This window comes from Octodon degus, unplaced genomic scaffold (assembly GCF_000260255.1).
Source record: "Octodon degus isolate 3935 unplaced genomic scaffold, OctDeg1.0 scaffold00021, whole genome shotgun sequence".
Lineage (NCBI taxonomy): Eukaryota > Metazoa > Chordata > Mammalia > Rodentia > Octodontidae > Octodon > Octodon degus.
The window spans coordinates 11,270,699-11,286,100 of record NW_004524597.1 but is presented as its reverse complement, the minus strand read 5'-3'; the positions used below and the strand labels follow the sequence as shown (position 1 = coordinate 11,286,100).

The window sequence follows — 15,402 nt, the reverse complement described above, 5'->3', positions numbered from 1 at the left end:
TTAAAAAAAAAAAAAGAAACATCAGTTGCCTCACGTGGTACTTCTATCTGCTTTGGATTTTGTGTCACAGTCATGAAGGTGCACACTGTGTTCAGGCAGCTGGATATGGGCTGTGCTTCCTGGCAAGTGAGGACTGTACACAGAAGCCAGCAGCTGCTGGAGGTGGCCCTCTTCCTGATCAGACAATCCTGAGGTACTTCACTGGGAGATGAAGCGCTGTGTCCACACCTGCCCAGAGAGGGCTTCTCCAGGCAGGAGAGTGAGGCTTATCGAGAAGGAGCTGGTTGGAAGTGGGAATGTTGCCTTTGCCCTGAACATTGGTTGGGGATTCTAGTAGGGGTGCTTCACTGAAGTACTGCAATGGACAGACATCAGGTGTGTTTTCTGTTTCAGTCTTAGTCTTTTATTAGTAAATTTTGATTCATTATCACAAATTTTAAAAGGGCCTGCTGTGGCTGTTAGTTACATTAGAAAGTAGATGAATAGTTACATATATAGTATTGCCATTTCTTTCTTTCTTTTTTTTTTTTTTTTTTTTTTGGTAGAACTGGGGATTGAACTCAGGCCCTTACGCTTGCCAGGGAAGTCTCCACTGAGCCATCTCCCCCAGCCCCATGCCATTTCTTTCATAAAAGACTTAAACCTCAGGCAGAACAAGGCTTCGCCTGTATGTTGCCGGTTTAGGGGACTCACTCCTATCTTGTTCAGTCCAAATACATTCACTTTTTTTTTTTTTAACACATCACTATTCATACTAAAGATATGAGAAAGTCTCTTCAATATTTGTGGATTACTACTGACTCTGGCTGGCTCAGCCCACCCTGCGGGCAGAGCTGGTGCACCATGTGGTGCTGGGGATCAAACTGTGGTTCCCTGTGCTTTGTCTAAGCTTGCCTAAGCAGACACTTTAGTCTGCTAAGCTATCTTACCAGCCCCGAACTACATTTATGTTGATTCTGGCCAAAGTATGTGGGAAGGAGGCTGTGGAGATAGCTCAGTCAGTGGTCTGAGAACTTCCCTAGGCAAGTGCAAGGACCTGGGTTCGATTCCTGGTACCACATACCATACTGACCCTGCTCAGGGCACACCAAGCCAGCCACTAAGACTGGGAGTGGTGGTGCACACCTGTAATCCCAGTGTTGGGGAGGCTGAAGCAGGAAGATCACTATGAGTCCGAGCTATATAGTGAAACCTTGTACCAAATTACATTAAAAAAAAAAAAAAAGTACATGGGAAGTATCTGGCCAACGTGTCAAGTGGAGTGGGCTGTCCAGGTCATGTATGCTGGATCTTCACTCTTTTTTTTTTTTTTTTTTTTTTGGTGGAACTGAGGATTGAACTCAGCCCCTTGCACTTGCCAGGCAAGCACTTATTCTACTATGCTATCTCCCCGGTCCTGTGAATCTTCACTCTTAGCAGGTATTATATTGGAGTAGAAACATCTAGCATCCTACCAGGTATGAAATTACACATATGAAATGAGGAAGCTGAGGCAAGATTGCAAATGCAAAGTCAGCCTGGGACACTAACTTAACAAGACACTGTCTTAAAATTAACCTTGGTGATCAATAGGGTGACATGTTGCAGCCAGATTGCTCTCACGTCCCCTGTCTTAAAATAAAAAAGCTGGGGATGTAGCTCATTGTCCCCTTGTAGGAGAGCTGGGGAAGACAGAGAAGGAGACAGACAGACACAGACACATAGACAAGATCCTGCATCTTGATTTAAACCCAAAATAAAGCTATGATGAGATTCTTTAGCAGACATCTGTGAGTTTTTAGGTCTCTTTTTCACGTATGCTATTCTTTATTAAATACTTTGTACTAATGAGAAGAAAGAGGTGTACTAACAGTGTTTGGACAGAATATCCTGTCTGCTTCTTGTACTATGGGTAACCACTAAGAAGATAACAATGTACAATGTATTGATTATCGAAACTGTTCTATTAATCAGCTGTGAAACAGTCTCATTCATGTTTATTTCTCAATAAAAAAATAAATATCACTCTTCTGTCCAATGAGAATAAATAAATAAATAAATAAATACTTTGTACTTCTCTAGGAGTATATTACTATGTAATTCTCTAGGGGTATGTTACTATGTAATTCACTAGGAGTGTGTTACTATGTAATTCTCTAGAGGTGTGCTTGTATTGCTGGAGCCCTCTAATGAAGAAGGAAATGGACATGGAAGGTGTGATGTATACCTTCCTCTGGCAAGGCCACTAGTGGAGCATGGTAGCACATGTTTATAATCCCTCCAATGAGGAAGCTGAGGCAGGAGAATCATTGTAAGTTCAAGGCCAGTCTGAACTACATAGCAAGATCTTATCTCAAGAAAAAAACAAAAAAAAACATGCCATTGACTCACTACTCTGCAGGAAAGTAGCTGCTTAATTGAAGATTGTCTCGGACACATAGGCCACATGAGCTAAGAAATTCCACTCAAGTGGCCATCACAGGCCAAGCAACCGGCCTTCCTTATAGCTTTCCTAGCAGCCATGTTCACACCTCCCAGGGAAATAGATCTTGGCAGTGTTATAGAATATCCATTTGAAGAGCAACTGAGTCCACAGTCTTGATGTTCTTAATCAACTGTCATCCCTCAGTGCTCTGCTAGAAAAGCCTCTACATCCTACCTCAGCTTCCTGATTGGAGGAATTGAAAGACCCCAGAGCTGCCCAGCTCTGTCTGCTGTCTTCAGGCATGACTCAGACACTAGCAATGCAGGCATAGGGCTTAGGAGGCCCAGAGAGCCAGTGTCAGGCTGTCACCTCCAGGTCTGGCCCCTTACCCTTTTCAGATCTAGGGCCATTCGAGGTAGCATTCCCTTTACTGTCTTTCATTTTATTTTATTTTAAAGAAGAAAAAAAAGGAAAACAATTTCAAAACAAGATAATAGAGTTAATATGATTAATATATTGCATGTTATCTTTAAATTAGTTGCTCAAAGTACAAGATATATACATTTCATTGTCCAAATAATATTAACACAAACCTTTCATTTCAGTCAACTAATAGAAATTACTAGTATAACAATGTTAACCATCTTGTGTATGTGTGTGTGTGTGTGTGTGTGTGTGTGTGTTTTAACGTTTCCTTTCCTTCTCCTTTACTTTTTTGAAAAGAAGCAATACCCAGATAATATATTCTGCCAACATGTATGGCTAAAAGTTACCTACCTACATACATATCTGTAGCACAGAGAGAGGGAAAGAGATATAACTTATGCTGCAGTTGTGTTATGTGAATGATAGGATTTAGTGAGCTACCTTGACCTGTGTGGACAGCAGGACTTTGAGAGGGGGCAATGGGAAATTAAGAAAAAACTATTAGCACATACTAAAAGGAAAGCTGGGACCAGACTTCTCTGATAGAGGCAGTGACAACCCAGCGCAGTCTGCATCTTATACACAATAGAAAGGGAAGACGCACCCAATGGGTGTGTGTGTGTGTAAGGTCTTAGTGTTTTGCTGAGAACCCTGGAAGTGAATCATTCTCAGAGCTATCTGTGCTCTAGTCAACAAGGAAAAGCACCAGGGCCAGACACCTGCTGGACTGGCCTTGCTGTAGTCCCAACAACTTGCTTATGTTGTGCCCTCTGGAGCTCTGTGTTCTTAGGGCTGGCTTTGCTCTAGCACCATATGTGTGGTCAGTCTTCACCTCAGCTGCTTCTCACAGTAAGCTAAGTGCTGAGAGTGGCAGGTAAGGGACATTTAGTGCTACCAGTGTTACATGGTTGCAAGAATTTTTAAGCCAGGCTTGATGGCACATACCTGTAATCCCAGCACTCAGTAGGCTGAGGCAGGAGGATTGTTGTGAGTTCAAGACAAGCCTGGATTACAGAGTGAGCTCAAGGCCAGCCTGAACTGCATGCATAGTGAGGTCCTGTCTCAAAAAGACACAAAAAATTTTTTTTCTTCCCACAACAGTGAACAACTCTTGAGAGAGTCCTGAGCAAACAAAATACTATCTTCAATAACTGTGTGACATTGGCATTCCTAGGAAGCGCAGTCATGACAGGGCTAGTATGCGTGCAGCATCGGATCTGTCCATGCCGTTCTGCACAGGCATCTCAGCTGTATGAAAACCTGCCTGGGTCTCTGTGCATTTGTGGGTCTCAGGATAGTTCCTCATAGTACATAGGACTAGAATAACTAAGTTCATGTCCCTCACCTATGCCTCCTGATCCTTATGACAGCTAGAAAATGCCTGCACAGATTCTAAACAACCCATTGGGAGTATGTAGAGCCATTCCTGTAGCTCAAGATCTGGGCTAGCAGTCAGTTTAAGCTTATTGAGCTTCCACAATAATGCCAGATATATAGTAGAAATTTTTAAAAAATCAAAAGTGAATTTCCGTTACCTTTAAAACCCCCCTGAACTAACAAGTCATTTTGTAAAAACACATAAATTTGTGGGGCTGGTGAGATGGCCCAGTAGTCTAAAGCACCTACTTAGAACAAGCTTAGCAAAGCACAGGGACCGCGGTTCAATCCCCCAGCACCACATGCCAGCCAGCCCGCCCCCTGGTGGGCTGAGCTGGCCACACACAAAAGAAAGAAAGAAAGGAAGGAAGGTAGCCTTAAAAAAAAAAAAACCTCAAGAAATTAAATAAATAAATAAATAAATAAATGTTTAAAAAAAGAACACATAAATTTGTGAAATGAGAGAGTTGATGGTTTGGGAATTACAGTATGCTTTCAGGGCCAATTGAAGGGCCACATGGCACCACTGAAATAAGTGAGAATGGGCTGAAGCCAGGGCAGGAGCCCAGAATATTGACATGTCATAGTCCATAGAAAGAATTTGTTCTCTGGGAGAAGAAAGCATTGTACGCCAGATACCACCAGGTATGGTGGAGGGTGGGAGAAAAACAAGGAGCTAACTGTACCCTCAGCCCAAGTCAATTCTGAATGGGAAGATTCTGATACCCCCTGCTGTAGTACTGGCAGATGGAGGCTCAAGGCAGGAGCCAAAGCCTTTGCTGTACAACTTCAGTCCAAAAAAAGGTAGCCTGATGTTGAGCCCCTGGTCACAAGCTAGAGTCATGTAGAGCTCCCTACAGCATCTTAGCATCTTTCCTGAAAGGTGAAGGGACAACCAAGCTCACTAAAATGTGAGGAAAAACAGAAAAGGACCTCAGGAGACACATTTCACTATGAGGTGATGAATGGCCACCTCTCACCTCAGTGATTGAGATGCTGTCAGAAGGAACATCCAGGTACAAGTTACAAATCAACAGTTCTGTCAACAAGTTCTACATTTTAAAATACAGAAAGGCTAGCTGGGCATGATAGTGCACGCCTGTAATCACAGTGGTTGGGAGCCTGAGGTGGGAGGATCACCTTGAGTTCAAGTACAATCTGTGCTACATAATGAGATTGAGGCCAGCCTGAACTACATTGTGAAATGAGACCCTGTCTAAAACAAACAAAGAAAAAACAAAAGAAAACCAGAAAATTAAATGGCTGTCCTGGGATCCACTCTGGCCAGCACAAAAGATAGGAGGTAGGCATGTGGAATGATGAGATGAAAAACGCAAACACATGGTGCTCGACTGGAAAGGGTCACACAGAGCACTTAGCAGAGAAAATGTCCTAAGAGCTGTTAGGGAAAAAACCAAAACATAGCAGGAGTCATTGGGTGCCAGGAAGGGCTTGGGTGTGGCTTTGATCGCACATGTAATTTGGACAAGGATGTAGCTACATAGTAGACAGAGCCAGACACTCTGGCTGATGGCTTTGCACTAATGAATGGGGTGTTCTAACTTTCTACCTCAATTTCCCTGTCTGGAATCTCATGGTGCTGTTGTTGTTGTGTGTCTTGTAGGAGTGCTGTGTTATTTCTGGTCTGCCAAGAGGCCCTGCTTTGCAAGGGTCATGTGAGCAAGAAGGCTGTGGGGGATAGAGCCAAGCTAGTGGGCAAGGCTGGTGGAAGAAGGGGGTGCTGAACAGGGACTGAGGCCTTGGCACCTATCAGCTGCGGGCCTTTGCGTTTTAATATTAATTTATTTATTTAGTACAGGGTCTTGCTGTGCAGCTCAGTCTTGTAGTGATCCTCCTGTTTTCAGCCGCCCCAGCGCTGGGATTATAGGGGTGCCTAGAGTTTTGCAGCTGGCACAGCATGTGGTACTAGGGATTGAATCCAGGATTTATACTTGGCAGGCAGGCACTTAGACCACTGGGCTATCTCCCCAGCCCTGGGCCTTTGCTTTTTAAACTGAATAGTATATCCGCTTATTAAAGAAAAAAAGATTTTTAGAAAGAAAGAACAGATGAATGGCACCTGGAAAAGAGTGCAAAGTGGGTAGGCTTCTTGTTAGCACGAGTGGATCTCCCCTGGGTTTTGTCCAGACTTCAGACTACTGATGTCTTTCCCCAGGCTCTGACAACTCTGCCAGCCTGTGCTCTCTGTGTCCCACCATCCCCAAGTGCCCAGGCTCCAAGCTTGTTCCAGGTCACTGGTCTGCCTCCAGCTCCCATGCTTCTCCAGCTTCCCTCACCCTTTTTCCCAGCCCTCCCCCCATGCCTGCATACCCTTAAGCCTTAGATAATTGCTCCTCTTAGAAGCTGTTCAGGCCAAGGGCACCCTCTTGGGTGGTCCTGGCACAGCCTTTTAATGTGGTTGTCATTAGCCTTCTGAATGTCTGCCTCTCCCCTGGACTATGCTTCCTGTGGCTGCTGGGTGCAGAGGCCCCTCAGGGCTGTATGATGATCATTGGAAACACTGGAGTCCTTGTCACTAAACCTTGGTGCTGAGATGTTTGAGCATCCAGTCCTGCTAGGAAGGAGGCTCAGAGGATCCTACCTAATTCCTTAGAACCTTCTGGCCACTGCTTGGCCCACCCTGGGACAGGACTAGGGAAAACTGATTTTGGATTTTTGAAGGTCAAGAAAAAGATGTTTTTCAGAGTTAGGAGAAGAGCCTGTGGCCTCTCAGGCTTTGAGAAGGGAAGGGCTGCGGAGGGCTGATAGCAAAGCCATCTGCTTTTCTACCTGCAGTCACCTACTGCTGGGCCCTGTGGCCTCTTTAAGCCCTGGGTCCACTAATTTAGTGCCTCTGCTTCCTGTCTGAGAGCTGAATGCACACCTATATGGATTGCCTGGCCAGTACTTGGACATCTATAGAACTGGACCATTTCCTGATAGCTTTGTTCTGTTCTGAATAGTCATGCCATACTATGTAAATTTTAAATATTTAGATTAAAACTCCCAGCTGTCATTTATTTTTACTTTTGGTACCAGGGATTGAACCCAAGGCCTCACATATGTTGTGCTTGTACTCTACCATTGGGGTATACCCCTCGCCTATCATCTTTTAAAAAGCAAAACATTGGCCAGATGTGGTGGCACATTTCCTGTAATTCCCAGCTCTTGGGAGACTGAGGTGAGGGGATCACTGTAAGTTCAAGGCCAGCCTGGTATATAGTGAGTTCAAAGCCAGCCTGGGCTACGTAGCAATACTCTGTCTCAAAAAAATCAAGGAGAGAGAGACAGAAAGCAGCCAGACATGGTAGCACACACCTGTAATCACAGCACTCAAGAGACTGAGGCAAACTGAGCATGGTGGCACACGCCTGTAATCCTAGCACTCAGGAGGCTGAGGGAGGAGGATTGTTGAGAGTTTGAGACCAGCCTTGGCTACAAAGTGAGCCCAAAGCCAGTCTGAACTGTATAAGAGATCCTATCTCAAAAACAAACAAACAAAAAAGATCTCCTCTGAAGTTGCATTCTGTGACCAGCAACCATAAATTACCAATAGCAAGACCTTTGACAAACTATGCTCCCAGAATGTGGCCCGGTTCCCTGAAGACCACAGAACAGCTGAATGTGTGTACTGCCAGCAGTGGCCTCACTTCTGCATGCCTGGGCATTGTTCCTAGTGCCGCAGAGTGTTTCTATTCTGGAAGAGTTGAGGGCCCTCACAGAGCAGGGGCTTCTCTGTCCTGTGCCCATTATGAGAGCAGTAAATGTATAAATGTTTTGGGTTCCCAAAGACAGATGTCTTCTATCAGATTCCCAAAGGCAGATGTCTTCTGGGCGAGCCTTTCAAAAAGTAGTCACACTGAACAGCTGAGTCAGTGGCAGGGATGGCCTCAGAGCTTCTCTGACAATATTGCTTCTAGTGGTGGTCATAGGCCGAGGCATAGGCATGGGTCTTTATGCCCTAGATCTGTGGTAACAAATGTAGTCTTTCTAGCCTTTTACCAGGCATCCAGTGCCCTGCCTTAGCAGGTACAGCTCCCTGGCCAGGCGTGGGTCCACAGCACCATCTAAGGGTGACTTGGTAGCAGAGCAGTACCTTTCTTAGGAGTTTGAACTTGGGAGGGTCCCCCAGCACAATCAGGATTGTCCTATGAGATCTCGTCATAGAAGTAATTCTGGTCTTGAGGCGAAGGATATAGATCAGCAGCACAGCACTTGGCAAAGGCAAGGTCCTGAGTTAGAGTCTCGGTATCCCTCCCCTCAAAAAAAATTCTGGTCTCAAGGAGGAACATTGAAATCATTGCACCAGTGACCTCACATGCTTGTGGAGGCTGCAGCTGCCAGCATTGAGATTCCTATTTGGTAGAAATCCAGGAACCAGAGAAGTGGATGAAAGCTAAAAAAAAAAGGACACAGGAGAGCTGGGGCTTGGCCTGATTATTGTCTCCCTGAGCGTATATACAGAACACCCCTTTTTATGTGACTGTACATAGCATAAGATCTATATCTTGGTGGGTATGATGACACATACCTATAATCCCAGGACTTGGGAGGCTGAAGCAGGAGGATTGATTGCCATGAGTTTGAGATCATTATGTGCTACATAGTGAGTTTAAGGTCAGCCTGAACTACATAGACCCTGTTGGGGATATAATATCTCAACTGTGTTCAGGTACACAACTCAGTGGCACCATGGACACTTGCATGGTTATGCACCTGGCATTTACAACCCTTAGCAGTGTAGGTTGGTCCCAGTTCTCCACATCCTTACTGTATTGGCTGTCTTGTTCTAAATCTACTTGTCCCCTATGTGTGAATTGGCAGCATGGGGTTTTGGTTTGTGTTTCTTTATGGTTGACAGTGCTCAGCATTGTTTCTTGTACTTATTACCATTTGTATCTTCTTTGGAGAAATATCAACTCAAGTATTTGGCCATTTCTAATAAGATTTGTTTGTCATTGTTGAGTTGAAGGAGTTCTGTGAAAAATTAGACCCTGATGAGATACATATTAAAAAATATGTTCTTTGGGCTGAGCTGGACACACACACACACACACACACACACACACACACACACACACACAAATAATAATAAAAAAAATATGTTCTTCCATTTTGTGGGTTACCTTTTTCACTTTGTTGATACTGTCCTTTGATGTACAAGAAAAGGATTTTGATGTGCAGGTAATAGGCCAGGCAGAAGGATGGCCCATAAGAAGCCACTGATGCTTGAGGGAGGGATGTGTGGCCATCCTGTAGGGTAGATTCTGTGTGCATGTGTGCACATGCAGAAATACGCTCTTCCTGCGTGTGCAATCATCATGTTGTCTTCCTAGTGTAAGAAACTGAAAAAGTGAAATCTGAAGGATACAATAGATGATGTGAAAAGGGAATGAACCTGTTTAAAAGGAAGGAATTAGTGAGATGAGAGGAAGTAGGGGGAAAGCAGGATGGCCTGGATAATTGTACTGTGGATTTCTGCTGGTCTATGGAAAGGAGCAGTTAATAGTCTTTTTTTTTTTTTTTTTTTTCATCTTTTTTTTCTTTTTCTACTTAATTTCTTATATCTTTTCTTCTCTTTCCAATTTTGCATACATGTATCTGGCAATCTGAACAACTAATTTGAAAATAACACTATGTAATACAACAAATACTGGCAAATTCATACTATTTAGTGAAATTCTGTGTCATTACTAGTTTTTCTTTTATAATGTTTAAAAAATAAATACACTCTTGGGGCTGGTGAGATGGCTCAGTGGTCTAAAGCACCTACTTAGAACAAGCTAAGCTAAACAAAGCACAGAGACCGCGGTTCAATCCCCCAGCACCACATGCCAGCCCGCCCTGCCCCTGGTGGGCTGAGCTGGCCACACACAAAAAATAAATAAATAAATAAATAAATAAATAAATAAATAAAAAATAAATAAATACACTCTTCATGTGACATACTCTTCCTGTGAGAGTGAATCTGTGTTTAAAAGTTGTCCATTTCCAAACCCCCATGGAGCAAGAGTTAAAAGCAAAATCTTAGCTGAGCATGATGGCCCTCATCTGTAATCCCAGTACTCTGGAGGAAGATTGAGGCAGGAAGATCAAAAGTTTGAGCCTAGCTAGGACAACTTAGTGACTAAGTGATATCGCATGTCAACATAAAAGGACTGGGAATGTAGCTCAGTATTCAGCAGTACTGCCAGAAAAACAAAACACAACAAAAAACAGTGAGATCTTGATAGTTTTTAAGGCTTGAGTGGGAATGGTGACTGAGTGCTACAGATACTTTCAGAAAGGCTCAATAATTTTGCCTGTAAGATATGTTTTCAGTACTGCCTGCTCCCTTCAGAGTTCAGCTTCAGAGTCTACACACAGTAGGTCAGAGTGAAGGTTAGCTGTCCTCCTCTAGGAATGCTGGGCTCAGAGCCCCAGCATTCTCTCTCTCCAGGACAGGGGCTGGAGAGAATGGCAGAGGTAGCATGCAGCTGATATACTGTCATGATCCCCATGTTTGCTGTGTGCTGGGTTGGGGTCTTGAGAATGCCACAGCCTAGGACAGTGAGCAGCCTGCTTCCCAGCAGTTCACTGTAGGGAAAGCTTTGCTCTGCTTTGCTGCAGACTTGGGTAAGGAGTTGCTAATGCTCACCTCCCTCATGCTTCCTTCCAGGGATTGACTACAAGACAACCACCATTCTGCTGGACGGCCGGCGTGTCAAGCTGGAGCTCTGGTGAGTCAGTGATCAGATGGAGACAGGCAAGACAAGTGAGGAAGCAGGAAGGTGCCCAACCCACCTGTAACTTGCAATAACCATTTGCACAGAACCTATTTAAATAGAATTTTGCTCTGTGATGGGAAAAACAGTGTAGAGCTTTTCATTCTGATAGAGCCCCTTCCCTTTTGCCCATAAAATCTTTTTTCCACAGTGGCTACATCTGTTCTCCACAGCCTTTTATGGGCTTCACCTTAAAGACTGTAGCCCAGAACCTCAAGGTCAAAACAGGAATATCCATGAGTCTGAGATAGTCCAGATAGTGTCCCAGACTCTTAGCCCCAGTGGGGAGACTCACTTGACCAAGTGATGAAGGCCAATCCCCTCTGCTGCCTGCCTACATGTGATCTAAAGGTGCTAGACTGGTATGATCTGTGCATTTGGCACCTTTCTGGCACAGCCCACCAGTGCCAGCTGTAGCCACCCTCCTCCAGTATCCCTAGCATGTTCAGGCTGAGCTGCAGAGTGAGAGAAGGTAGGGTGCAAGCCTAGTGACCACATTTGCACCCTGGAGGGTCTCGTGGCTGTGGTTCCTCCTGACCCTCCTTGTGTGTTTCAGGGACACATCGGGCCAGGGCCGGTTCTGTACCATCTTTAGGTCCTACTCCAGAGGTGCACAGGTAAGATCAGCAGCATTCTTTAACTTTCAAGTGGGTGCTCCTCCTGATTGTTTCTAATTTGCTTTTTTCCTTCCTTGGTATATTTTTATATCTTTCGTATATTTTATATCTTATGGGCTATTCTCTTAGTTTGAAAGCCTCTCCTCTTAGGTCACCTTGCTAGGAGGTGCCTACATCCCCAGTTTTCCAGCTGTCAATGTTGTCCTCACATCTGTGGCTTCTGGGCTGTCTGCATGGTGCTGCAAAATGTGCCCTGAGCCTAGCAGAACCAGCACAGAGGCCTCCCCAAACTGTTGAAATGTAGCTTGCTCACCAGAGGTGTGTTCCCTGTGTCTTCACAGGACCCCTTAGAATTACAAGGCTGCTAGGGGTGCTAGGGTTAAATAGCAAGTCATGAATCTGCAAATTGGAGGTTTGGGTGTTTGTTTGTTTGTTTAGATTAGAGTTATTGAAGGTGGGCTGTGAATCAGAGGCCATATCAGATCCTCAGGAGAGGGGTACTACTGCAGCACAGAGCAGGATGCGGGAGCTTGTCTTGCCTGTGGAGGAGCACTACATATATGTGGGTGTGTGTACAGGGTTTGTGCACTGCTGTGCCCACCCAGCTTTGCTACATATTTTTGAGACAGGGTTTCACTATGTAGTTCATACTTGCCTGGAACTAAATATGAGGCCTAAAATGGCCTGAACTTGTTGCAATTTTCGTGCCTATGCACCCAAATGCTAGGATTACAGACATGTGCCACAATGCCTGGTTTCTTGCCGATTTTTGAAGCAGTTCTGGAAGTCTTCTTTTATGAACATCTTTTTTTTTTTTTTTTAATTTTATTTATTTGTGTGTGTGTGTGTGTGTGTGTGTGTGTGTGTGTGTGTGGCTAGCTCAGCCCACCAGGGGGCGGGCTGGCTGGCATGTGGTGCTGGGGGATTGAACCGCGGTCCCTGTGCTTTGCTGAGCTTGTTCTAAGTAGGTGCTTTAGACCACTGAGCCATCTCACCAGCCCTTTTATGAACATCTTTATAGAGATGATAAAAAATACAGTGATTTTGCTGGATGACCAGATAGCTCAGTGGACTAAAGCACCTGCTTAAGCAGAGCGTAGAGGCCGGGGTTCTATCCCTGGCATGCCTTGCCGGCCCTGCCCCCAGGGTGTGCTGAGACAGCACTTGAGACTGGGCATGGTGGCATGCGCCTGTAATCCTAGCACTTGGGAGACTGAAAACAGGAGATTCACTACAAGTCTGATCTACATAGTGAGACCCTGTAGACCCTGTACTAAAAACATTTAAATAAATAAATAACAGTATAGTGAATGCTGCTGTCATATGCCATCCAATGAAAAGGCAGGCTTAAAAAAAAAATGATAGTGTGTCTTAACCTACCTCATTCACCATATCTGGCACTGTGCAACTTCTGGTTCTTTCCTAAAGTCAAAAATACCATGAAAAGTAAGCATTTTTAAATAATTCAGGACATCAAGGTAGCCAGAACAGCTCAACTAAAGACAGGAAAGAAGCCAGATGATGTGGTGGCACACGCCTGTAATGCCCTCACTCAGAAGGCAGAGGTAAGAGGATTGCTGTGAGTTTGAGACCAGCCTGTATTGCATAATGAGTTCAGACCAGCCTGTCTCAAAAAAAAGACACAAAAGAGGACCTCAGATCTGTTTCAGAAAATGAAGAATAATGGGATAAGTGTGCTTAAAATGAGAGAATATGGGGCTGGAGAGATGGCCTAAAGCACCTACTTGGAACAAGCTTGGCAAAGCACAGGGACCACGGTTCGATCCCCCAGCACCACATGCCAGCCAGCCCCACACCCCCAGGTGGGCTGAGCTGGCCACACACACACACACACACACAATAAATAAATAAATAATATTTTTTTTAAATGAGAGAATATTTTGAGGGTCCTTAATGACAATTCTTTTACTGTAATTTTCAAAAATTTAAACATTGACTGTAGTTTTCAGTCATATCTCATATGTTTTTGTGAAAAAATAGGAAATGCTAACAAGCAAAAAAAACACAACCCACACAAACATCTTTTATAAATGTAAAAAATGTATAGAAAACAAAGAGGGTACTTATCTTTGATGACAGCAGCTCTTGGCTGTGGTGTTCTGCTATTCAGCCAGGGGGTTCATACTTTATATAGCAAAGAACAGACCCATATAACTGCTTCTGGTTAGTATGTGTGAAGTTCTGCCTTTACTAGACAGAGTTTTCTGGGAAGCAAAGTCTGTTATGATTTCAGTATTCTTTCCAAAGTGTCTAAACTGAGCATGGTGGCACATGCCTGTAATCCAGCACCTGGGAGACTGAGGTGAAAAGATTACCACCAGGTAGAAGTCAGCCCTGATTATACAAGACCAGCCTGGGACACATAAGGAAAACTTGTCTCAAAAGAAAAAAAACAAGCAAAAAGTTACAACAACAAAAGACCTAAAGTGTCTAACACATCCCGTTGTCTTTGTTTTGCTTTGTCACTTGGAAGTTCTTAATTCTTGTTTCTTTGTTGAGAGGAGCTAATTGCAGGCCCTAAGTGCACATCTTGGCCTCAGATGTGGCATGCAGGCCACTTCCCAGTGGCTTTGCCCCTGAGAGAAGCTCTCAAGCCTGTCCTGTCCTTACGACTTGTGCATCCTGCCTGGTGGAAACAGACCTTAATTCTGTAGCAGTGCTTCTCAACACAGTCCTTAACAGCATGAATCCTTTTTCAGGTTAAAGGTCGTTATTCTCCTCTCCTTTGTTAAGTCCAGAGAAGACTTGGCAGGTCTTCCAGAACTTAAGTCTTATAGAGGGCACTAATAAAGGCCACTGGTCCCTTTGCTGCTATTGCCACCTGTCATATAACACTGTCTTTTGCCTCCTACAGAATCCCTTTACGTTCCACTGAGGAGCCACAGTTGTTCTTACTAGACCCCACTGGCCAATTTCATGTGGTATTTTTGTGGCTGAGATCTGAAGGGATCCCTTGAGGCCCTGTAGACTGTACCACCGGATGGGGGAATGAGTGGATCACCCTGGTACAGGTCCCCAGGGCTTGGTGTTTGGAGGGGGATAGGTAGGTCTGTCCATATCTGCGATGTGACTACACTAGCCAGAGGTACTATCATGTTAGTTGTCGGCTTGGGATCAGCTAGATTAGTACCAGGACCAGGAAGGGTATGACTAGGTGCTGCATTCCTTCAGGACAAGAATGAGTTTGTTTGCATAAGAAGGGTTTAAGTGAATGTACTCTGATGATTAAATGAATGTTGACTAGAATACCAGTGTGCCTCTTGTGACCTGACAGGTAGGCCTGGGTATCAGGGCAGTTTGGCAGTTGTTCTCCACTATTAGCACATCAGTTGCTTCTAAGCAGAGCCTGGGTATTGAGGGTGGACAGGAGGGTTCTATTTGTGTGTGTGTGTGTGTGTGTGTGTGTGTGTGTGTGTGTGTGTATTTTGCTGGAGTAGGAACCCAAGGCCATGGGCATGGGCCATAACCTTGGGCATGTTAGGCAAGCATTCCATCACTAAACTGCATTCTAGCCCCCCACTGTGGCTTGTTGTACCTTGGGAGCATGAACCACATGAGAACGCATTGCACATGCCAAGTACTATCATTATTATTTGAAGTGAATTGTCACCATGCTGCCCACACTGACCTTAAACTGATCTCAAGTGATCTTCATGTTTCAGCTTTTTTTTTTTTTTTTTTTTTTTACAGCTTCTTGAGTGCTGGGTCCACAGACACATGCCACTACTCCTGGTAAAAATTATTTTGGGGGCCGGGGAGATAGCTCAGTAGAATAAACACCTGCCTGGCAAGC

General features: G+C 44.5%; 1 protein-coding gene across 1 annotated transcript in view; it reads left to right on the top strand.

Moving 5' to 3' along the window:
- Rab40c (RAB40C, member RAS oncogene family) overlaps positions 1-15,402 on the top strand; it is a 39,643-nt gene that overhangs the window by 12,138 nt on the left and 12,103 nt on the right. The window contains exons 3-4 of the mRNA XM_004627932.2: positions 10,866-10,926; positions 11,528-11,588. Of these exons, the coding sequence (XP_004627989.1) occupies positions 10,866-10,926; positions 11,528-11,588 (122 nt within the window). The remainder of the gene's footprint in view (positions 1-10,865; positions 10,927-11,527; positions 11,589-15,402) is intronic.